The sequence below is a fragment of the Schistocerca nitens genome, chromosome 1 (genome assembly GCF_023898315.1).
Source record: "Schistocerca nitens isolate TAMUIC-IGC-003100 chromosome 1, iqSchNite1.1, whole genome shotgun sequence".
In the NCBI taxonomy this organism is placed as follows: Eukaryota; Metazoa; Arthropoda; class Insecta; order Orthoptera; family Acrididae; genus Schistocerca; species Schistocerca nitens.
In genome coordinates, this window is record NC_064614.1 from 432453963 (window position 1) to 432480667 (window position 26705).

A 26705-nucleotide genomic window follows, 5' to 3' on the forward strand; every position below is an offset into this window, starting at 1 on the left:
TACTCCTTCACACTGTCGCAAGCGGAAGGAGGTAATCCATGGTCACACTGAAGTCTTAATGGAAGGCAGTATATTATTCCTCACTTCCAGCCACTGAGACTCCCATTAACATATGGTCTACCTGGTCAGAAATGAAGTGACAGCTCGCAGAGGGACTGACCAGCGAGCAGGAGGAGGAAGGGAGCAAGCCTCCTTGGCAACGGCATCAGCAAATTCATTTCCCTGTATGCTTACGTGCCCTAGAACCCAGCAAAAAATGATTTTCTTGTTTTGCCTTTGCAAGAGAAGGAGAGTGACCTGTACCTCTTGGACCATCCAATCTTCTGGATATATCTGTCCAACAGCGAGAAGGGCACTTTGAGAATCAGAGCAGATGATATTTTTTTTTGTCACAACGCCGTCTCATCTGCTCCTCTGCTCTCAGGACAGCAAACAGTTCTGCATAATAAACTCTCCTTTGCATACATCCCAAATGGCCATGTTGCTTGTGGCCACTGATCGAACAGCCGTTCCAATGGCGGCTGAACAACGTAATTGAATGCTGGTGATGTAGGAATGGACAATGTCCTATATGCTTGGTGTACCATGAGAAGATGGTGTCGAATAAACAGCAGAGGATCACCAGCCTCTGCACACAAACTAACAACAGGGCTCGTGCAATATGCTCCTACTGACAGCCTAATACCCTCGTGGTGAACTGCATCCAGCATTTTAAGGTATGAAGGCCTTGCTGACCTATAAATCTGGCATCCTTATTCAAGCTGGGGTTGCACAATGGCCTTATTAAGTTGGAGCAGACATGCCCTGTCAGCTCCCCAAGACCTATGACTGACACATTTCAGGATGTTTAAGGCTTTTAGACATCTGAGTTTCAGTTCTTTAAGGTGTGGCAATCATGTTAACTTCTCATCGAAGATAAGATCCAGATACTTCACCTTTTCCTTAAAAGTAAGAATGGTGTCCCCGAGTTTTGAAACGGGTAAGTCAAACAGACAGCAGGAATGATTAAAATCAATAAAAACTGTTTTCTCTAACGAGAATTCAAAACCTGTGGTGCTAGACCATTCCTCCAACGGGCTGATCGTCAGCTGCAATTGCCGAGTACCCGTGGCGAGGCTGGCGGATGCACAGAAGATGAAGAAGTCATCCACAAACAAGGAATACAGAGCTGGACATCGCACTGTGGATGTAATACTGTTGATTGGAATGGCGAAAGATGTTACACTTTAAACACTCCCTTGAGGGGCACCATTCTCCTGCTTAAAATGGTCAGACAGGACATTCCCAACCTTGTATCTAAAATATCTATCCAAGAGAAAGGATCATATGAAGGTTGGTAGACGTCCACGGAATCCTCACTGGTGGAGGTGCAACAAAATATTATGCCTCCAGGTAGTATCGTAGGCCTTTCCCAAATCGAAGAAAACACCGGTAAGGTGTTGCTTATGAAGGGAAGATTGTTGAATTGCAGCTTCAAGCAAGGTCAGGTTATTGAGCATGGAATGATACCTCCTGAACATACACTGGGAGTGACTGAGTAGGGACCTGGTTTTGGGCAACTGACAATGCAGAATCTAGCTCCCAAAAGGCTGGTTGTATTCTTCCATGTTGATGGAACAGAAATCAATTTTAGCCTTTTCCTGTGCCTCCCGATAGCGACGGAAGTTGGAATACTGGCTAGAATTGGCTGTAATGGATTTATATGATTCAGCCATTGTCTGAGCCATATCCCCTGTCAACTTTACAAGAGACCCCTGTATTCGTACAGCTGCTCTTTGCGGTCGAGAATTGTGCCTCTAGAGCCTCCTGATGGCTTCTCATACTTTACTTGCAGGTGTGGACCTATTGATGGAATCCAGGAACTCTTGCCACGGCCTCTGCTTACTCTCCCGAATTACTCCCCTTGGCTTTGCATGTGCCATTCAAAAGTTTGCAAGATTCTCATCTGCAGGGCATCGATTGAATCTGTGCATAGCTGGCCTCCTGTGCCTGATTGCAAAATGACACTCATCATTCCACCAGGTGACAGATTGCTTCACAGGCGTTTCCACAGAGTTTGGGATGGATGCATCAGCAGCATAGTGAAACACAGCTGTAATGCGATCCACCCAGTCCTAGACACCGTAACATTGCTCGAAAACAGCTAACTGCCTCCAAAGCATCCAGATAGCCTTTTTGAATAACCATCTCAGTGACTTTCTTTTGGAATCTGCTTCATCAGGTAGATGGCTCCATATTGGGAAATGGTCACTACCATGAAGGTCATCGTCCACTGCCCAATGAGCAATGTCTGCAAGAGCAGGTGAGCAGAAGGAGAGGTCTATGGGTGTACACGAACCTGTAACAGTACTAAAATATGTGGCTTGACCCATGTTCAGCAGTATAAGATCTGATGTGTGTAGCATATCCTCAAGTATCTGACCCTTGGATACATGGTGTTAGAACTCCACAGTGCACTGTGTGCATTGAAGTCCCCCAAAAGGAGAAAGGGGTGGGGTAGTTCATCAAGAAGATGAATGAGGACGCCACTGTTAAGAAGCTCATGGGGGTGGTAAGTACACAGAGCACACTGTGATTTCAACATGGGCCACTATCCGAACAGCAACCGCTTGTTGTGTTGTTGTTAGGGGAATAGGTGAGGAGTGAAAACTGTCCTTTACAAACACTGCAGCCCCACCTTTTACCCTGTTACCAGTAAGGTCGCCTTCTCTATAAAGGTGATATCCACCAAGTACAGGTGTATCACTCTCTTTAAAATGAGTCTCTCTAAGGCAGAGGCAAAAGGGTCTGTCCTCTACAAGAGTCTCAGTTCTTCCAGATGAGTCCTGTGCTCATTTATATTCCATTGGAGTGTAGGAGCCATTTCATCAATGTGGTCTTTAATTACCCCTGTCTTTGCGCCAGGGTGGTGAGGCACTTGTAGAGTGAGGCAGAGTGGTGGGGCTGACTGGGCATGGTGATGAGGCATTAAAGTCCATGATATCATCAGTCAGACGTGCCAGAATGATGTCTGATGGCGGCCAGGTGAGTTTTCGACCCGAATGTTGGGTCCTTTCCCGGCTCCATTTCCCAGCACGAATGGGGGGAAAGTTGGTGGTGAGAGTCACTTTTCTTTGAAGAAAGTTGGCGTTGAGGGGCACTCTGTTTTTGGGGTGCTTTCGAGCTGTGCACTGTGGAAGCATTACTGGTCTCTTACGTCATAGCTGCCTGGATCGCTATGTACACTGGACGTCGTTCGAGTCAAAGCGTTGACCTTAGTAACAGGTTTCTGCACCAACAAAGCACAAGAAGTGGCAAAGACGGGGGGGAGGGGGGGGGGTGTTCATCGCCCAATAGTCCTTCATGGCTTCTGTGTAGGGGATCCGCTTTGTCATTTTGATTTCCTGAATTTTGTGTTCCTCTGCAAAAACAGGGCAGGCTCAGCTCCAGACTGGGAGGCTCCCAGAGTAGTTAAAGCAGAATGATGGAGATGGGCAGTCACTCCAAGCTCCATGGGCTTCCTTTCCACACTTCCCACAAGTTGCTTCGCCTCTGCAATTAACTGTTGTATGGCCAAAATGCTGGTATTTGAAGCAGGGCATAGGGTTAGGTACATAGGGCCTAACCCTAAGTCAGAGGAAACCTGTCATGATGTGTTCAGGTAGAGTCGCAGGATTGAATGTCACAATAAAGGTGCCAGTCTTACGTGTCCTTTGTTCCACATCTATTATCACCTGTGGTGCCCATTCTTTTTTAGTTCAGCAATGTCTATGTCCATAATATCACAGCAGGTTACCTTTGCTGGAGATAAGGGAGTTATGCAACTCAATAATGATGTCGTACTCACCCAATTTCTGTGGCTTCTTAAGTAGTTACACCAGCTTAGCCCACTTAGTCTCGACCAGCAAGGAACAGTTTCGTAATCGCTTAACAGACACTACGGTACCACCAAGCCCTTCTAAACCTGGATATAGAAGGGGGGACACTTTTTTCAAACATCCCCTCCTTCCTCTTGATCACTACAAAGACACTGTAATTCATGACTCCTTGAGCCCTGTTACGAACAACAAGTTGATTATCAGGATGACTAGCCTCCCTCTTTCTTTTGGATGATGGTGTGAGTACTCCCAGGCAGTACACCCTTCCTGCCGGGAGGAGAAGAAGATTTTAAGGATTCCATCTTGGTCCCACGAGCAGCAAGGAAAATAAAGGTCCACGCATACGGTGCCCCACGTGCCTGAGTAAGCCTTATACAATTAAGGTGCAGCAGGCTTCCCAGAGGTTGCCCGCTAACGACTGTTCCTCCGCAACAGCCATGCATCTCATCAGCCATGCATCTCATCAGCACACATCACACCTTGAGATTGATGGTTTTTTTATAGGGGTTTATTTCATCCTTGTCATCCGGGCGGTCAAGCCGAGATCCCATTCTCTGTGACACACAAAAGTCCACAGCCGTGCCGCATGGTGGTCGCTGAAGCATGTCCAGAGCTTACGGTGGCAGAGGACTGGTGACACTTACCAATCCCCTGCTCAGAAACTCTGGGATCGCCAAGCCCGTACTCAACAAATGAATGCTGAGCCCCTGAGGGCAGAAATGTTGAAAACAAACCATTAACTTGCACCATGAACAACAGATGAAAAATAGCACACGACAGTAATCACAAAGGGTCACATCAACAAGACTGAAGGCAAACTCCTTTGGAGTTACAAATCGTGCAAGACGTTCAGCTAGGTATCCACTCTTAGACAATGCATACAGTATCATATTGGCATAATGGAGTGATGAGAAATGATCGAATGTGAGGGCATGCAACTGAATGCAAAACAGTCTCCGTGGAGCTCATCATGAAACTAGTTATCCTTTACGGCATAGCAGCAGATAGTCTGATAATACATTTTATAGACAAGGAAAAAACAAACGTTCAGAGGACGAATTTATCCAGTGGTTCCAAGTGGTATGAACTGCAATGTCACACACTTTTCAGAAGGGACAGTTTGGTCTAAAGAAGTATAATTTTTATACTCAGACTAGGAATCAAGCAAAAGCAAATTATTTTGTTGGTCGGTGTTTTAGAGTGCAAAACTACTAAGGTCATAAGCCCCATATCATAATGTAAGAAAACCAATCACTAAATAAAAACCTGAGGCAAAAACCCAATGAAGCAACTTTAAAAGAGGAGCATCTGAAGATAAGAATGTCCGTATGGAAAATTTCTCAAAACATCATTGAGATCAAATTTGCTTTGCCATGACACTGTGGCGAATAAAAAGTAAAGTGAGATCAACAGAATGTGTGTCATCCAGTAAAACATCTGACAAAATAGACTCCTTTTGGGCACAGGCCAATGAATGGCTCGAGAATCGTAAAGACGAAATTGCCGAAAGGCATGCTAGAAAAATTGCAAATATGTCAAATAAGGCTGACTGCTGTAACACACAGAGCAATTATACTAATTCAATAAAGGAACTCTATGAGAGAACAGTTAATAAAACAGACATTAGTTCACATCTTCTGAAAATAAGCTGTTGTCCAAAGGATTCCAATACAACATAGAACCCACAGTTAGTGAAGCTGGCGTATTAGAAAATCTAATAGTGGATCTTAAAATAGGCCTCAACTGCTATAAAACAGCCAAAAATATTCAAACGTGAATAGCTCATGAGTCTTGCAAAATTTTAGAAAAAGAATTGACCACCATGCAAACGGATGCTAACATACTTAATACCATAAAAAGCATTAATCATAAATTGAAAAATATTGATGCCCTGGTCACTAAAGCCGACACGGCAACTCCTTGATTATTTTTAGTAAAGATGAGTACGTAGAAGACAGAAAAGTTTTTTGAAGAAAAATATAGTGTACCTATCGAAAAAGACCCCACCACCACTTTGCAAAAAGAGTAGGTAGATTAGATTAGATTAGTACTTGTTCCATAGATCATGGATACGACACTTCGTAATGATGTGGAACGTGTCAGGTTAATAAAAGGTGTCTATACAAGATATTACATTACACAAAATATTACATGTCACTTAATATTTTTAATTATTTTTGGGGGAGGGGGGGAAATGACCCACTTATATCCAAAAATTCATCTAATGAGTAGAAGGAGTTGCCATTAAGAAATTCTTTTAATTTCCTTTTAAATGCTATATGCCTATCTGTAAGACTTTTGATGCTATTAGGTAAGTGACCAAAGACTTTCGTGGCAGCATAATTTACCCCCTTCTGAGCCAAAGTTAGATTTAACCTTGAGTGGTGAAGATCATCCTTTCTCCTAGAGTTGTAGCCATGTACGCTGCCATTACTTTTGAATTCGTTCGGATTGTTAATAACAAGTTTCATAAGTGTGTGTGTATATATATATATATATATATATATATAACAGAGGGAAACATTCCACGTGGAAAAAATATATCTAAAAAGAAAGATGATGAGACTTACCAAACAAAAGCGCTGGCAGGTCGATAGACACACAAACAAACACAAATATACACACAAAATTCAAGCTTTCGCAACAAACTGTTGCCTCATCAGGAAAGAGGGAAGGAGAGGGAAAGACGAAAGGATGTGGGTTTTAAGGGAGAGGGTAAGGAGTCATTCCAATCCCGGGAGCGGAAAGACTTACCTTAGGGGGAAAAAAGGACAGGTATACACTCGCACACACACGCATATCCATCCACACATACAGACACAAGCAGACATATTTAAAGACAAAGAGTTTGGGCAGATATGTCAGTCGAGGTGGAAGAGTAGAGGCAAAGAAGTTGTTGAGAGACAGGTGAGGTATGAGTGGCGGCAACTTGAAATTAGCGGAGATTGAGGCCTGGCGGATAACGAGAAGAGAGGATATACTGAAGGGCAAGTTCCCATCTCCGGAGTTCGGATAGGTTGGTGTTGGTGGGAAGTATCCAGATAACCCGGACGGTGTAACACTGTGCCAAGATGTGCTGGCTGTGCACCAAGGCATGTTTAGCCACAGGGTGATCCTCATTACCAACAAACACTGTCTGCCTGTGTCCATTCATGCGAATGGACAGTTTGTTGCTGGTCATTCCCACATAGAATGCATCACAGTGTAGGCAGGTCAGTTGGTAAATCACGTGGGTGCTTTCACACGTGGCTCTGCCTTTGATCGTGTACACCTTCCGGGTTACAGGACTGGAGTAGGTGGTGGTGGGAGGGTGCATGGGACAGGTTTTGCACCGGGGGCGGTTACAAGGATAGGAGCCAGAGGGTAGGGAAGGTGGTTTGGGGATTTCATAGGGATGAACTAACAGGTTACGAAGGTTAGGTGGACGGCGGAAAGACACTCTTGGCGGAGTGGGGAGGATTTCATGAAGGATGGATCTCATTTCAGGGCAGGATTTGAGGAAGTCGTATCCCTGCTGGAGAGCCACATTCAGAGTCTGGTCCAGTCCCGGAAAGTATCCTGTCACAAGTGGGGCACTTTTGTGGTTCTTCTGTGGGGGATTCTGGGTTTGAGGGGATGAGGAAGTGGCTCTGGTTATTTGCTTCTGTACCAGGCCGGGAGGGTAGTTGCGGGATGCGAAAGCTGTTGTCAGGTTGTTGGTGTAATGTTTCAGGGATTCCGGACTGGAGCAGATTCGTTTGCCACGAAGACCTAGGCTGTAGGGAAGGGACCGTTTGATGTGGAATGGGTGGCAGCTGTCATAATGGAGGTACTGTTGCTTGTTGGTGGGTTTGATGTGGACGGACGTGTGAAGTTGGCCATTGGACAGGTGGAGGTCAACGTCAAGGAAAGTGGCATGGGATTTGGAGTAGGACCAGGTGAATCTGATGGAACCAAAGGAGTTGAGGTTGGAGAGGAAATTCTGGAGTTCTTCTTCACTGTGAGTCCAGATCATGAAGATGTCATCAATAAATCTGTACCAAACTTTGGGTTGGCAGACCTGGGTAACCAAGAAGGCTTCCTCTAAGCGACCCATGAATAGGTTGGCGTACGAGGGGGCCATCCTGGTACCCATGGCTGTTCCCTTTAATTGTTGGTATGTCTGGCCTTCAAAAGTGAAGAAGTTGTGGGTCAGGATGAAGCTGGCTAAGGTAATGAGGAAAGAGGTTTTAGGTAGGGTGGCAGGTGATCGGCGTGAAAGGAAATGCTCCATCGCAGCGAGGCCCTGGACGTGCGGAATATTTGTGTATAAGGAAGTGGCATCAATGGTTACAAGGATGGTTTCCGGGGGTAACAGATTGGGTAAGGATTCCAGGCGTTCAAGGAAGTGGTTGGTGTCTTTGATGAAGGATGGGAGACTGCATGTAATGGGTTGAAGGTGTTGATCTACGTAGGCAGAGATACGTTCTGTGGGGGCTTGGTAACCAGCTACAATGGGGCGGCCGGGATGATTGGGTTTGTGGATTTTAGGAAGAAGGTAGAAGGTTGGGGTGCGGGGTGTCGGTGGGGTCAGGAGGTTGATGGAGTCAGGTGAAAGGTTTTGCAGGGGGCCTAAGGTTCTGAGGATTCCTTGAAGCTCCGCCTGGACATCGGGAATGGGGTTACCTTGGCAAACTTTGTATGTGGTGTTGTCTGAAAGCTGACGCAGTCCCTCAGCCACATACTCCCGACGATCAAGTACCACGGTCGTGGAACCCTTGTCCGCCGGAAGAATGACGATGGATCGGTCAGCCTTCAGATCACAGATAGCCTGGGCTTCAGCAGTGGTGATGTTGGGTGTAGGATTAAGGTTTTTTAAGAAGGATTGAGATGCAAGACTGGAAGTCAGAAATTCCTGGAAGGTTTGGAGAGGGTGATTTTGAGGAAGAGGAGGTGGGTCCCGCTGTGACGGAGGACGGAACTGTTCCAGGCAGGGTTCAATTTGGATGGTGTCTTGGGGAGTTGGATCATTAGGAGTAGGATTAGGATCATTTTTCTTCGTGGCAAAGTGATATTTCCAGCAGAGAGTACGGGTGTAGGACAGTACTGTCCTACTGTCCTACACCCGTACTCTCTGCTGGAAATATCACTTTGCCACGAAGAAAAATGATCCTAATCCTACTCCTAATGATCCAACTCCCCAAGACACCATCCAAATTGAACCCTGCCTGGAACAGTTCCGTCCTCCGTCACAGCGGGACCCACCTCCTCTTCCTCAAAATCACCCTCTCCAAACCTTCCAGGAATTTCTGACTTCCAGTCTTGCATCTCAATCCTTCTTAAAAAACCTTAATCCTACACCCAACATCACCACTGCTGAAGCCCAGGCTATCTGTGATCTGAAGGCTGACCGATCCATCGTCATTCTTCCGGCGGACAAGGGTTCCACGACCGTGGTACTTGATCGTCGGGAGTATGTGGCTGAGGGACTGCGTCAGCTTTCAGACAACACCACATACAAAGTTTGCCAAGGTAACCCCATTCCCGATGTCCAGGCGGAGCTTCAAGGAATCCTCAGAACCTTAGGCCCCCTGCAAAACCTTTCACCTGACTCCATCAACCTCCTGACCCCACCGACACCCCGCACCCCAACCTTCTACCTTCTTCCTAAAATCCACAAACCCAATCATCCCGGCCGCCCCATTGTAGCTGGTTACCAAGCCCCCACAGAACGTATCTCTGCCTACGTAGATCAACACCTTCAACCCATTACATGCAGTCTCCCATCCTTCATCAAAGACACCAACCACTTCCTTGAACGCCTGGAATCCTTACCCAATCTGTTACCCCCGGAAACCATCCTTGTAACCATTGATGCCACTTCCTTATACACAAATATTCCGCACGTCCAGGGCCTCGCTGCGATGGAGCATTTCCTTTCACGCCGATCACCTGCCACCCTACCTAAAACCTCTTTCCTCATTACCTTAGCCAGCTTCATCCTGACCCACAACTTCTTCACTTTTGAAGGCCAGACATACCAACAATTAAAGGGAACAGCCATGGGTACCAGGATGGCCCCCTCGTACGCCAACCTATTCATGGGTCGCTTAGAGGAAGCCTTCTTGGTTACCCAGGTCTGCCAACCCAAAGTTTGGTACAGATTTATTGATGACATCTTCATGATCTGGACTCACAGTGAAGAAGAACTCCAGAATTTCCTCTCCAACCTCAACTCCTTTGGTTCCATCAGATTCACCTGGTCCTACTCCAAATCCCATGCCACTTTCCTTGACGTTGACCTCCACCTGTCCAATGGCCAACTTCACACGTCCGTCCACATCAAACCCACCAACAAGCAACAGTACCTCCATTATGACAGCTGCCACCCATTCCACATCAAACGGTCCCTTCCCTACAGCCTAGGTCTTCGTGGCAAACGAATCTGCTCCAGTCCGGAATCCCTGAAACATTACACCAACAACCTGACAACAGCTTTCGCATCCCGCAACTACCCTCCCGGCCTGGTACAGAAGCAAATAACCAGAGCCACTTCCTCATCCCCTCAAACCCAGAATCCCCCACAGAAGAACCACAAAAGTGCCCCACTTGTGACAGGATACTTTCCGGGACTGGACCAGACTCTGAATGTGGCTCTCCAGCAGGGATACGACTTCCTCAAATCCTGCCCTGAAATGAGATCCATCCTTCATGAAATCCTCCCCACTCCGCCAAGAGTGTCTTTCCGCCGTCCACCTAACCTTCGTAACCTGTTAGTTCATCCCTATGAAATCCCCAAACCACCTTCCCTACCCTCTGGCTCCTATCCTTGTAACCGCCCCCGGTGCAAAACCTGTCCCATGCACCCTCCCACCACCACCTACTCCAGTCCTGTAACCCGGAAGGTGTACACGATCAAAGGCAGAGCCACGTGTGAAAGCACCCACGTGATTTACCAACTGACCTGCCTACACTGTGATGCATTCTATGTGGGAATGACCAGCAACAAACTGTCCATTCGCATGAATGGACACAGGCAGACAGTGTTTGTTGGTAATGAGGATCACCCTGTGGCTAAACATGCCTTGGTGCACAGCCAGCACATCTTGGCACAGTGTTACACCGTCCGGGTTATCTGGATACTTCCCACCAACACCAACCTATCCGAACTCCGGAGATGGGAACTTGCCCTTCAGTATATCCTCTCTTCTCGTTATCCGCCAGGCCTCAATCTCCGCTAATTTCAAGTTGCCGCCACTCATACCTCACCTGTCTCTCAACAACTTCTTTGCCTCTACTCTTCCACCTCGACTGACATATCTGCCCAAACTCTTTGTCTTTAAATATGTCTGCTTGTGTCTGTATGTGTGGATGGATATGCGTGTGTGTGCGAGTGTATACCTGTCCTTTTTTCCCCCTAAGGTAAGTCTTTCCGCTCCCGGGATTGGAATGACTCCTTACCCTCTCCCTTAAAACCCACATCCTTTCGTCTTTCCCTCTCCTTCCCTCTTTCCTGATGAGGCAACAGTTTGTTGCGAAAGCTTGAATTTTGTGTGTATATTTGTGTTTGTTTGTGTGTCTATCGACCTGCCAGCGCTTTTGTTTGGTAAGTCTCATCATCTTTCTTTTTAGATATATTTTTTCCACGTGGAATGTTTCCCTCTGTTATATATATATATATAACATACACACAAAATTCAAGCTTTCGCAACAAACTGTTGCCTCATCAGGAAAGAGGGAAGGAGAGGGAAAGACGAAAGGATGTGGGTTTTAAGGGAGAGGGTAAGGAGTCATTCCAATCCCGGGAGCGGAAAGACTTACCTTAGGGGGAAAAAAGGACATTGAAATATGTCTGCTTGTGTCTGTATATGTGTGGATGGATATGTGTGTGTGTGCGCGAGTGTATACCCGTCCTTTTTTCCCCCTAAGGTAAGTCTTTCCGCTCCCGGGATTGGAATGACTCCTTACCCTCTCCCTTAAAATCCACATCCTTTTGTCTTTCCCTCTCCTTCCCTCTTTCCTGATGAGGCAACAGTTTGTTGCGAAAGCTTGAATTTTGTGTGTATGTTTGTGTGTCTGTCGACCTGCCAGCACTTTCATTTGGTAAGTCACATCATCTTTGTTTTTAGATATATTTTTCCTACGTGGAATGTTTCTATATATATAGTGAGGCTACAGTGAAGATCTCTAGCTCTTTAAATAAGTGTCTGCAGGATGATCATGCATGAGATCCAGCAATTATTCTGATTACACGCTTTTGTGCAATGAACACTCTTTTACTCAATGATGAGTTACCCCAGAATATGATGCCATAGGAAAGCAGAAAATGAAAACAGGCATGGTAAGCTAATTTACTCAGATGTATATCGCCAAAATTTGCAATGACCCTAATAACATAAGTAGCTGAACTCCGTTTCAGCAGATCCTTGGTGTGTTTTTTCCAGTTCAACCCTTCATCAATGCATACACCTAGAAATTTTGAATATTCTACATTAGCTACAGATTTCTGATCAAAGTCTATATTTATCAATGGTGTCATTCCATTTACTATGTGGAACTGTATATACTGTGTTTTGTCAAAGTTTAATGAGAGAGCATTTGCAGAGAATCACTTAATGATTTTCTGAAAAACATCGTTTACAATTTCACCAGTTAATTCTTGTCTGTTGGGTGTAATAGCTATACTTATATCATCGGCAAAAAGTACCAGCTTTGCATCTTCGTGAATACAGAATGGCAAGTCATTAATATATATTAAGAACAGCAGAGGATCCAAGACCGAACCTTGCGGAACCCCATTCTTGATTGTTCCCCAGTTTGAGAAATCACCAGTTTTTTGCATATTATGTGAACTGCTTATTTCAACTTTCTGCACTCTTCCAGTTAGGTATGATTTAAACCATTGGAGCACTGTCCCATTCATACCACAGTACTTGAGCTTATCTAGAAGTATTCCATGATTTACACAATCAAAAGCCTTTGATAGATCACAAAAAATCCCAACGGGTGACTTCCGGTTACTCGGAGCATTTAATATTTCATTAGTGAAAGTATATACAGCATTTTCCGTTGAAAAACCCTTTTGGAAACCAAACTGAGATTTTGTCAAAACTTTATTTTTACAAAGATGTGAAGCTACTCTACAATACATTAATTTTTCAAAAATTTTGGATAAGGCAGTCAGAAGAGAGATTGGGCGGTAGTTGTTAACATCGGACATATCCCTTTTCTTATGCAGTGGTTTAACAATGGCATACTTCAGTCTATCTGGGAACATACCCTGCTTCAGAGGGCTATTATATATGTGGCTAAGAATCCCACTTATTTCTTGGGGACAAGCTTTTATTATCCTGCTGGAAATGCCATCAATTCCACGTGAGCTTTTATTCTTGAAAGAGTTTATTATCTTCCTAATTTCCAAAGGACTTCACAACACTAAAAAACTTTTAGGGGAATCTCTCAAAAAATGGCTCATTAATATGACTCCAAAACCGCCAATCTTAAGGAGATAATTTAAGGTCCACAAGATTAATCATCCGATCCGTTCGATAATAGATAGCACCAACAGCGCTTATCATAAATTAGCCAGATGTCTGCATTATAAAAGAAAAGAAAACTTCATATTTGTGGATAATTACTCTGTTAAAAACTCGGTTGACCTAGCTAGCAGATTGAAAACTTTAATCTGCTCTGATGTTTCTAAACTCGTTTCCTTTGACATCACAAATCTGTACACTAACGTGCCAGTAAACCAAACTTCAGACATTTTAGATGCTAACTTGCGTTTCCACGAAAAATTATCCAACACTGAAATAGATGAATTAATGACACTCTTGCGCATCATCTTGAAGTAGACATCCCCAAGCCCACAATAAGACCTCCTTCCATTCTTGCATACACTAAGCACTAGCCATTCCTCTTTCAGCAGATGCAATGGAGAATGAATTTACAAACCCTAGAAGTTATCGCCTATAATAATGGATATAAACCAGAAATTGTGAGACAGCTCTTTAACAAGAAAACAGGTAGACAAATTACGACCCCATCTACACTGGGTATCGCACCAGAGGATAACTCCACTAGCTTCATTTTATTCCCTTCCTAAGCATCTTATAAAATAGGGTAACTCTTAAAGAGCCACGGCTTTAAAATTGCATATTCTACAAATAACAGCATAAAAAAATGGTCCACTCGTTAAAGAATACCAATGACAAATTCTCATTCCGGGGGTGTACAAAATCACCTGTAGCGATTACCTGAGGTATTACATCAGCCAGACAGGGAGAGCCCTCTCAGCTAGAGATAAAGAAAATATACCCACGAAAAATGGTGATGGCACGTGTGGCTCGACTTTTGCAGAGCACCTTGTTCAATTGGCCCATGATCCCAATCCACCAAATAACACAGAGCTATTAAATTGCGAGGTTAAAGGCACTAGGCCTGACATCCTTGATGAGTTGCATATCTTTAAACACCTGTTGCTTGATACAGAAAACCTACTTAATGACCAGCTACAATTGAGAAATAAGAACTTTTTCGAAGGTTTTCAACCATTGCTTCACCAGCCCTGATGTTATGTTGCCTTTGCAGTCCCCAACGCCAGACTCTACTTTCTTTAGTCGAATAGTAATGTATTCAAAATTGAGAAATAATTTTGCCGAGTAATAGCTTGTCTTTCTTATGGGCTCCGAATCCGTTTAAAGGGTTCTCGTTCTCCTCAGAAGTAAGTTCAGTTACATATTACGCCATTAACAGTTTTAATGCTTATATTAATCCAATTCCTAATGTAAAGGTAGCTACTGTTAAGCACCTATATTTCCATGTGTGCATGCGCATGGCTATCAGCGGTGCTGAGTACATAGCTGCTTGCTGCGATTAGTTCCAGCGCAGCTCTCGCAGCCTACCGATCTCGTCCGCGCTGTGGGGCCTGCTGTTTCCCTTCAGCTAAGTAATATATATTTATGACTAGGTACTACAGTGCTATAGTTTTATACCTGACATGGCCAAACTTTGGCATGCAATAATTTAGTGTCAGTAGCTTCTGAAGGAGGTCAAATTATTTTGGCTGTAACCTATGTAAAGATTGGTTTCTATTTGCAACTGAGGCTGACATGTTATATGTTTAATTCATTGGAGAATGAGCTGAGTGTACAGTGATAACTTCATGACTGATGGTGGTGGACGTGAATGGTGCTGAAAGTTAAGATGGCCGAAATTATGTGCATTAAGTGGGCCAAGGACGCAAGTCTGTTGTTACAGCCGAACTTGTGGAACGAGCTGACAGCATGGTTAGAGAAAATCATAGGTTCACCATAACTGCTTTGTATATGGAAATTCTGGAAGTTTCAATATCTGTTGTACACTCTATCGTCACTGAACATTTAGGCTACAAAAAACTTTATGGTTGTTGGGTTCCAAAATGTCGGTGGACGCCCATAAAAGTCACCGAGTGGTGTCAGCTTTGAATTTCCTTTACCATTATCATGATGATGGAGAGAACTTTTGGAAATCAATTGTTAATGGAGATGAAACTTGGATCCAATATGACACACCAGAAACAAAACTACAATCACAACAATGGATGCATCCAAATTCACCAAACAAACCAAAGAAATTCAAATAAACATTCAACAACAGAAAGGTTATGATGACCGTGTTTTGGGAGCAAAAAGGTGTGTTGCTTGTAGAGTTTATGCAGCCTGGAACCACTATCAATCCAGCTGCTTAGTGTGAAACTTTACGACATTTGTGGAGAGCCATTCAAAACAAACTAAGAGGAATGCTGACTTCAGGAACTGTGCTGGCACAACCAAACAGCTTCTTGAACAATTTCAATGGGACATTTTCAATCGTCCGCCATACAGTCCTGACCCAGCACCCAGTGACTCACCTTTCCCTGAACTGAAGACGTGGCTAGGAGGGAAGCACTTTCAAACCAACAAAGATCTTCAAAACAATGTCAATGCTCGTTTGATATCATTGGCAGCAACATTTTTTTGGGGTTGGGTTGTTTTGGGGGAGGAGACCAGACAGCGAGGTCATCGGTCTCATCGGAGTAGGGAAGGACGGGAAAAGAATTTGGCTGCACCCTTTCAAAGGAACCATCCTGACATTTGCCTGATGCGATTTAGGGAAATCACGGAAAACCTCTATCAGGAAGGCTGGACACAGGATTAAACCATGGTCCTCCCAAATGCAAGTCCAGTGCCAAATGTCTCAACCTTTTTGGTGATTATGTTGAAAAGTAACCATAACTGTACAAAACTTTTGGTAATAAAATAATTTTTTTTAATGAACTTGTCTTATGTATAGCCTATCGGAGGTTGAAAAAACAAGGTCCTCATACAAAGGCACACCCGACACCTTGGTTGGTCTTGGAACTGTCAGTGTAGGAGAAGACAACTGCCTCAAGCCATGTGAAAAGTGCCAGAAACTCACTGCGATACATCAGGCCAGTAGTTGTGCCCTCAGGAAGTGAATGGAGTCTGAATGAACATGTACCTCGGCACGAAGCCAGTGTGGTGAAGAGAATGCACCCATGAGGAATGTGGCAGGGAGCACAAAGCAAAGCTGCCCAAGCAGCAAATGAAAGTGAACTCTCAGAGGCAACAGAGAAGATGGGCGCAGCCCATACTGCCTGTCAAGATAATCATCAAAAGAGGGAGCATAGGATGGGTGAACAGGCATAGACAAATGGCTCTGAGCACTATGGGACTCAACATCTTAGGTCATAAGTCCCCTAGAACTTAGAACTACTTAAACCTAACTAACCTAAGGACATCACACACACCCATGCCCGAGGCAGGATTCGAACCTGCGACCGTAGCAGTCCCGCGGTTCCGGACTGCAGCGCGAACAGGCATAGAAGACAGGTCACGTAAGGACAACCGTAAGTCAGCAGCCACAGCACAAAGACTCTCAACGGGACTGGTACAGAAGGGACCAGTGGCTAAACGTATCTCGCAATGGTGGATGGTGTTAAGACAACGTAAGATAGGCGGATGTGGGTATGAATATACAATACAGCCATAATCCAGTTTCAAATGGATAAGGGACCGGTATAAACGGCAGAGGATGGTCCGATCTGTTCCCCACAAGGTACTGCATGAAACACACAATACACTGAGGGAGCGAGTACAACGAGCTGTCATGGAAGAGATGTGGGAAGACCAACAGAGTTTCCTATCAAACATGAGTCCCAAGAATTTCGATGCGTCAATGAACAGAAGAAGGAATTGGCCGAGACATAGGGACAGGGGAAGAAAGTCCTGGCACTGCCAGAAGTTCAGACAGACAGTCTTGTCAGTGTAAAAGCAGAAGCAATTGTTGACACTCCACAAGTAAAGACGATCAAGACATCTCTGAAGGTGCTGCTCAGGTAGACAGGTTTGCTGAGAGGAGCAATAGATTGCAAAGTCATCAATGAAAGAAGAGCCTGAGATATCTGGCGAGAGATAATCCATAATAAGGTTAATGGTTTTGGGAAACAAGACAATGCTGAGCACAGAACCCTGAGGCACTCCGTGCTCTAAGTGTCCGACGGAGCCGAGCCCACACATACCTTGAAAACAGGGCCTTTTAAAAATTGCTGGATAAAAAGGGGTAGGCAAAACCGGAATCCCCACTCGTCCATAATGTGGAGGATACCCATCCTCCAGCGGGTGTCATATTCCTTCTCCAAATAAAAAAACATAGCCACAGTTCGGCATTTCTGCAAAAAATTGTTCATAATATGGGTTGACAAGGTTACGAGATGATCAATTGCAGAGGGTCGCCTATGGAATCCACATTGAGAGTTAGTGAGGAGATTCGGATATTCGAACCACCACACCAGCCGACCATTAATCACATGTTCCATCATCTTGTGGACACTATTGGTGAAGGAAATTGGACGGTAGGTGGAAGGAAGGTGTTTGTCCTTACCAGGCTCAGGTATATGAGTCACAATAGCCTCATGCCAGCAAATGGGGAATGTGCCATCTGTCCAAATGCGGCTATATGTATGGAAGAGAAAGTGTAGACCCTCAGGACATAGGTGTTGCAACTTCAGAATGTTAACACTGTCCTGTCCTGGAGTAGATGACTGCGACAAAGAGAATGCATGTTTAAGCTGCCTCATAGTTAAAACAGTATTGTAACAGTCATAATTCAGAGGAGAAGGATATCATACTTGTCTCTGGCACCTGTTTCAGAGGGAAGAAGAAATGATGGTAGTGGGTGGAACTCTAAATGTCTGCAAAATATCTGTGCAAGATGTTTGAGATATCAAGAGGGTCTACCACGACAGGCCAGGAACTGGGGAATAAACCGTTTCCTGAAAGCCAACAGAGATTACCGCAAACAACAGAAGAGGGAGTACAACTGTTGAAAGAGCTTTGAAAAGGAAGCTAACTATCCTTTTTGCTATCCCTGAAAATGTGGCAACACTGCACACATAGCTATTTATAACAGATATGGTTCACCACCATGGATGGTGTTTAAAAATGCGGAGAGCTTGTCTTCACACACAGATTACGTCATGGCATGCCTCAGTCCACCAGGAGGTGGGGGCACGTCGCAGTGAGGAAGAGGTGTGAGGTATGGAACATTCCGTGGCAGTAAGGATAGCGTTTGTAATGTTTCTACCTGGTCATCAATGCAGGGGAGATGGTGTTCATTGAAAGTGGCCAGTTAGGAGTAGAGCTGCCAGTCATCTTCAGAAAGGTGCCAGTTGGCTGGACGCACAGATGGGATAAGCATTAGCAAATGAATGACACAGAAATAGTGGTCACTTGAGAGTGTGTCGGAGAGAATGGACCACTCGTTACGATGAGCAAGCTGAGCAGTACAGATCACAAGGTCCAAGTGGGAAAAGGAGTGCATGGAATCAAATTGCTGGAGAATGAAATCTTGACAATGGCAGTCACTCGTGCTGGCGAAACAGCAGAAAAATCATCAGACAAATGTTGGCCGAAGAACGCGAGACAGAAGCAAACACACAGTTTGTCAGATTAGATTGAGCAGGTTGTAGATACTTACTAGGAGAGAGCCTCTCTGACAGGGGCGTCTAGAGCCCCAAAGGCGATGGTGGGCACTGAAGTCTCTGAGCAGCAAAAAGGTAGGAAAAGCTGAGGAATAAGTTACAAAATGCCTGCCCTGCTGACAGCTGAAGACAAGAGTGAGTAGATGTTGTGAACAGAGAAGATGAAACCAGGAAGGGAAAGATGGATAGCAACAACTTGAAGCTGGATGTGCAAGGAAATGGTGTGACTACAGACATCAGCTTGAATGAACAACACAACTACCTCATGAACCACAGTTCCCTGCCTCACAAGCATGTCAAAAATGGACTGAAATTAAGTGTGGGAAGTGGAAGTGATTGTAAGAGCGTAATTTTGTTCCTGGAGGTAGAAAAGAACTGGACAGTATGATCGAAAGCGAAGCTGTAATTTAACCCTATTTGATTTCATGCTGTGAATGTTCTATTGGAGAATAACCATATTTGAAGATAGACAGGAGATGTGTCAAATGTGGCGGTAGTTACAGAGGTGGCTGCCGAGTGCCAGAATTCGAACATACACAACGACCAGGTTCTGAGGTTGGATGGTTCGGGTCCATTAGTTTGGCAGAGGTGCCTGTATTCGCTTTCAGTTGGGGAACAGAGTGGTTGTAGGAGGTGTGTCCTGGTGTAATGAAGGTTGGTTGGGTGAAGGTATCGTGTAGTGACATTGTTGAAGACGAACATCGAGGTGGAGATGGTGACTTCCTTTGACTGTTCGGAACCTTGACGTTTGTCAAGTGCAGACTGAGACAATGGCTGGCCAGAAGTGTGCAGAAAGTCATTGTGGGTGTACTCTTTTTTGGCATTCCATGCTTCTGTTTGCGAGGCATGCAATTTCACTGATGCAGACAAAAGTTTATTGGTGTAGTGTGCAACTGTAGCAGGTGAAGATGAGGAGGTGACCTTGGAGCTCGACAATTTCACAACTGTGGCGCTAAATTGGAAGTCGCAAGTCTACGTAATCATGTCCTTCATAGGTCAGGGTGTAGTGAGAGCTGTACTGTAATTGTCAGAGAGTGGTGTATAAGGTTTACAGCTAGCAAACATTATCCAAGCAATGTGAGTAGGAACCTTTTCTTTCACCCAGATCTCCTGAATGGCTCTCTCACTGAGGTAGATTAGACAGTCACTGGATGAAGCAGCACGATCATCCTTTTAGTTGATAAGAGTGAGGGGAAGGACTTGGACACACACCCTCATGAGAATCCCTGCCGCAGGTGACTTATTTGGCTGCTTTTTCACAAGATTCAGGATGTGGTTGTAGCCCTGACATTTATAACAACATGTGGGATTTGGGATATATGGTCTGACAGTAATAGCTTTGTAGCCAGCCTTAATTTTTGATGGAAGTACCACATGGTCAAATGTGAGGAGTAGAGTGCTTTTGGGACTAATTCTTTATCAACCCTTTTCATGATGTGGAGAACGAACGGCAGTCACTCCCTGGTCAGTGAGATAGGCTGTTATTTCAGTCTCAGTCAGACCACCAAGCAGCCTAGTGTATATGACACCACAGGGGGAGTTCAGAATGTGGTGCGCCTTTACTTTAAGAGGGTAGCTATGGAGAGGTGTTACATTATGAAGTTTCTATGCTTGAAAAGCACTATCCGTCTTCAAAAGCAAGGTCCCATTACACAACCAAGAGCAGGACTTCACAGGACTGGCAATGGAATCTACACCCTTTTGAATAATAAATGTATTAACTGTCATTAAAGTGTCACCGTCTTCCTTGAGTGACACTATGAGGTATCCGGATGCAGCTCGAAGAGGCATCAATTCTTTCATCTCAACCCATTAGGTTTTTGAGATGTGGAACTCATCACAAAGAATCCCTTATGATTGCCAGTATATCTGATGACACGCTCCTCCCGTCCCGTTACCATTAGCAGCCAATATTGTGGTTGCATGACAGACAATATGTCGGGTGTCAAATGCTATAAATATATATGGCCTTTTGCAACCTCACACTGAAGGGGTTCCTTGTGAGACTGGATCTAGTTTCCTGAGCAAATCCAGTGTTACTTTCTGCCAAACTCTGTGTTGATTCTTGCTCAGCTCTGCATTGGTAGTGTGAAGCACTCCAATCTGTATAGGATGAACATCCTTTTCTGTTGGCATATGGGATAAACAGGCTTCTGTGTACTAATGGAAAGGTTTACATCTGAACTACCACAAGAATCACGAATACAAGACAGACAGAACATCAAAGTCTTTGCCGACTACAGAAAAAAACTCAGCTGGAACAAATCATGTGCTTCAGTCAGGAAATCCTGATGTGAAGTTTTCCGAAACCAAGCTTTTATCTACAATGGCAATATATTATCAAGGCTATATCAAATGCCACCAAAATATGCAAGCATGGAGATGACCGTAACAGAAAATAAGAAGCCATGAAACATTTCAGGATAGAGGATCTGCAAAATCAATATACAAGTTTTTAATCCTTGACAGGCGACAAAAGCTGAGTTTTATCTTCTTAGAAGGATTATATATATGCTGATCATATGTAAACTTGAAGATGCCCATTTTACACAGTATTTATGTCAGCCTGGCACATCCAACTCATCTGTTGGCAAAACTCAGTGTCGCCCAGAGCATCTCTGAAAATGTCCAATGACCTTCTGCACGAAACATCAGAAACCATACCCATACAACCTGGAAGACTAATCAGCAATTGTTCATAGGCCTTAGTGTGAGCTATAAGACTCAAATTTTTGTGGGATACACACAAGAAGAAGCAATATACTGGCCAACTCCTATCAGAATGTATGCTCTCAGAATTTTAATTGTCAGCTACACTGTGATTAACAACAACTAACTTCTGTCACTGGTGGCTGATGAGCACCTCTTATGTAATTTTCCATTACCAATGTGTTCTCCCTCCATATTTTTCCATTTCTGAAGTTAACTAGCTCAATTTTCAAGCTGACAAGAAGTGGCTAAATACTTGTTTTGTGTGTTACCATTTGAGGTGAAGAATATTCGTATAAGCAGTTTTAAGACAAACATTTTATACAGGCACAAATCACCTAGAACAATGGAAATTATTTCCTTGCACCATTCTAAAATGGTTATAAAAACAGATTTACAGTTAATGAAACTGAGAACATGTACCACTGCAACAGTATATGCACTGGAAATAATGGGAGTTAACATGTTGTTTGCCAGGGCATATACATATTTCCTTTAGCATGAATATTTCACTTTGTCCTTCCAGTGGATATTAACTACAATATTGATGTTCTCTTCTGTACAATTCTCGCATATTTTATTTACTCTTATATGCAATTTTCATCACTTTTAATGAATAACAATAATGCAATAACATTATTCTTAGGGTGTAATTGAAAATATGAGAAAAACACAAAGTAATAGTATCGCAATATAACTATAAACATAAAAGAAAATATATTTCCAAATTATAATAAAAGTGTAGCAAAATACATGCTAGTACATACCAGGCAGTATCTTCTAGAAATATACCCTCACGCTCCAAGTGCATGAAGAGTTCCCCACCACTAAGGTATTCCAGTATGAGATACAGTTTGCCTCCAGTTTGGAATGCATACATCAGCTCCACAATGAATGGATGCTATACAAGCACACAAAAAGAATAATTTACTTCACCTTGTGATAACATTCCTGTCTGACAGGGAAGAAAGTGCCACCACTCAAACTCAGAATAAGTACAACACTTCATTATTCAATATTTTCAGCTAAAAAGTAATAACAGATTCATGGTGACAAACTGTGTATGTTCTACATTACAGTGAAATGTGCAAGGAAGTGAAGCCACTTCACACAGGGTGGAGTGGATAAGCACTTCACTAAAAAATGGAACATATTTTATATATGAGGGAGTGAAGAGTTTTCAGTGTCTAGCAGTGTGTGGACTTAAAGCCCATAGTAAATTGTCACGATCAAACATGCAGTCTAAGCTTAGTACTATCAATTCTGCCTCTCCTCTCCCTCTCATCTAACAGTTTGTTCTGTTTTGAACTCTTTATCTCCATTTATAATTTCGTGTCAACTCTCACTTCCAACTGATCTGACACACTGGATTAATTCAGAATCATTATGTATAGCATGCTTCAGATCTATGGTATTGGCACTTTTTCTTGGAATTGGTGCCATTGATCTTTTTCCAGTTAAATGCATTTTGGGAAAACCAATAACGACAAAAAGAATAGGTGAAACTCAAATAGCCTGGAAACTGCTGGAAAACTGAGGAAACTAACTCAACTTCAGAATTTTCAGTTGGAACATGGGGAAAAGTTAGTACTGTTCAAAAGAACTCTCAAAATTGAAGACAATGGAAGTGCAGACGTTCTTGCTGCAATGCACTTTGATGCAGATCTTTTTTGAGTAACAGTATCATGGGATTCCAGGGAGACCTGAAGTTCCACTTTAAGAAATCTACATGGCACTTTTTTTAATGAACGTACCACATTTAAATTTATTATGAATTAAGGAAAGGTTAATTACAGACAAAAACCACCTTCTGTGCCTGGTTTCCGACTCAAAGTCTGGGCTTCAACTGTTGTACTGTGGACTAATGAAGCCGGCCTCAAATTTAATGACAGGATAAATATTAACAAAGGTGATCTCTCAGGTTTTCTCACTTCATTATAAGTCAGAAGAAAACCCTTACTCATAACGTGATCAAGTTAAGTTCATTCATTTTAGACAACCAGCAAATCTGGTGTAAGTGTAGCCAAGATGAACTCATCCATGATCAAGTTACAAGACAATACCTCTTTTATGAACAATCAACTAGGAAAGCATGTCTAAGCAGTGACTTGTAAGACACGGTATTATGAAGTTTAAACCTGTGATTTGGACACTTATTTATTCCACAACCATGGTAAATTAGCCTATTACACCTATGTTCTTGTATATACTTTTACCAAAATTGGTTTATATAACCAAAGATACACATTTTGATGATGACATGTGTTCTACTCAAGTCTAATGATTTTTGATACTTTTAACACTTGAAAAGGGTCCCAGGCCGAAATCTAGATTGTGGAATAAAACCTGTTGTACAGTCAAATGGTGCTTATATCTTTCAGAAAGGTTCCTATGACTGACTCCACACAAAAGCAAAATCATCAACTAGTAAATGTTGCTAGAATATGTTCCACTTTTCAACATTAGTCTTTTCTGTGCAAGCCTTTTCAGCTCTGCAACCTAGATACACTTTACTGTATTCAAGCCATGGTCTCCAATGATTTTTATGCCCCCCCCCCACCTTTTGATGTGTGAATGCAAAATGTTTTTCCCAGCCAGTACTATGTGAAGCCAAGAGAGGCCCGAGTGCAGTGTTGTAATTAGAGTGACGAACACACAAGGGTCAATACTGCAAAATATCATGCCACACAACTGAGCCCACTGGCACACACTGAGCAAGATGTTCAAATAGCCAATCAGCAGTACGACCTCACTGTGAAGGAAGCATAGTACAATTCTGCCAACCACACACAGTGGACTAAGAACATATAAATCATCTGCAGAACAACTTTCAGCCCACTAACACAGCAGGAAATAAAGAATTGAAAACCTGAAACAAAAAGCTGGCCCATGCGGGACAATGAAGAACACTGACAGGCCCAGGAAACCAGGCCACATTCGATTGTCTTCACCAAGGGATAATGTTGCTGCCCTCAACAGACAGCTACTGACACACTGACACTGTTCTGGAGAGGCGCGCTAGCTGCTGCTGCTGCTGCTGCTGCTGCTGCTGCTACCGCCACCGCCTAAAGGTCCCTTTGCGAAATTCAACTTATGGTTATTTCAATTTATGCAAATCCCATCTCACTAATTTCCCATATTTCTGCAATTTCTTCAGTTCTAATCTGTAGTTTGTAACCAGACAATTACAGAGTGCACATCTGCCCCTGTGAATGTTTTTGTGGTTTAAAATCTCTGTCTTATTATATAATAATCTGTGTGTCTTCTGGACTTTTCAATACATAAAACCTTCTTTCCTTATTCTTAAAACATGCATTTGCAATAATTAAACAGTGCTGTGTGGAAGATGCTACCAAGGGGTTTTAACATTCATTCCTTTTCACCAGCCCAACAATTTTTCCTTACGATTGATTTCATAGTATCAAACTCCAGTAAACCAACTTGATTAAAATATAATCTCACTTTGTGTGCTGAAAAATTTATTCTTCTTCAAGCCAAAACTGCAGAAGGTACTGACGATGGACACTGGGGTCTGGAGTGAAGTCGATGCCTTAAGTCATCCCAAAGGTGTTCCACTGGTTTCAGGTTGGGACTTGGGGCAGTCTTATTCATTTCAGGACTGTTATTGTCCATAAACCATTGCCTCAAAGATGCTGCTTTATGATAGGTTATTACACTGTCATGCTGATACAGCCAATCATTGTCTGCAAACTGTTCCTCCCCTACAGACATTAGAAAATGGCGTAAAATTTGTTCACATACTTCTGCATTTAGCTTTTTCTTAAGTGCAACGATTTTTCTTAAGTGCAATGAGGGACCACACCCAAACCATGAAAAACACCCGCATATCATAACAGCACATCCTCCATACTTCATTGTCAGGTCCTATGTATGGTGGCAGGTAATGTTCTCAATGTTTTTTTTCAATCCCCAACCCAAACCCTTCCACCAGATTTCCACAGGGTATAGCGTGATTCACCAATCCAAATCATTCATTTACAGAAATATGTTGCTTATGAGGAACTGTTTGACAATTTTACCCCATTCTTTTTAACTCCTTATGCTAGCTAGATGCCTGGTAGCACTTCCTAACTTACACATGATCTCTTCTCTTTCACTGATTTCATGAGGTTCATGAAAGACACCATTCCATTGACTTTGATTATGGACTTTTATGCAGAACCCAGATCACATTACCTGTGACAATTTGAATAAAAAATTCTTTGCCATCCTTGTCATACCGAGTGAAAGAAGTCTATGTTGCTCATATTCGTTGCTTTTGCGTTCACCTATCAAGAATCAAGGAACTAGGACACATACTTTTTTAAAGCCCAAGTCACATGAACACTTTCATAAAGAGCTGATCATGAAATTTCAGGAGAGAGCAAATTCAGGCCATCAATAGTGAACCGTCTATCCTAATGAATCTTTTCCTTAGTCCTTGAGTTTGTCAGCCACAACTGTATGTTGTCCTGATTGTTTTTCATCATGATTACTCATCCACCCGCAGTTAAACATGATGCACTATTTTCAAACTGAAGCTTCATTCATCATACTCTCAAACTTCAATTATCTGTCAGGGCAGACTCTCTGCATTCATAATCTGCATTATGATAGAAACTTCACACTTTACGCCATCCTTAATTTTGTCAAACATTTCAAAATCACACAAATAAATGGTAAATGACTGTTACTGCTCACTGTTTCCGCCATACTGCTGCCAGCGATTAGGAAGATCTATGACCTGGTGGAGGGGATGAGGGAAGAATTGCACAGTACATCAGATCAGTTCTTTGGTTTCTGAATGGCCATCAGGACTGGTCTTATCATTAAATTTTGACTATCTCTGTTGAAACAAGCTACAAAATGTGCCCAAAATCCTTTATATTTGTTCTATTTTCCGTAACATTAATAGAAAGGGTATACTAAATGTGGCCGCTGCACAAAGCTGAATATGCGGCACTTATGATTGTATACTTCATGTGACATCTCTCCATGATCTTGACTACAGGTCAGGTATGACTTTGGTACGTCCACAGACAACAATTAATGCACATGTTGGTCTATGTCACACCAAAATAACTTAAGATATCCTTGGAATTATTTGATCTATATTAATTTCTGAACATGAAACATGATGCAGGGGTATGTCACAGTCT

General features: G+C 43.2%; 1 protein-coding gene across 2 annotated transcripts in view; it reads right to left on the minus strand.

The window, feature by feature from the left end:
- LOC126251125 (ribosomal protein S6 kinase beta-1) overlaps positions 1 to 26705 on the minus strand; it is a 207081-nt gene that overhangs the window by 94838 nt on the left and 85538 nt on the right. For both annotated transcript variants that reach the window (XM_049951614.1, XM_049951615.1), the window contains one exon: positions 22314 to 22447. In XM_049951614.1, coding sequence (XP_049807571.1) covers positions 22314 to 22447 — 134 coding nt within the window. The remainder of the gene's footprint in view (positions 1 to 22313; positions 22448 to 26705) is intronic.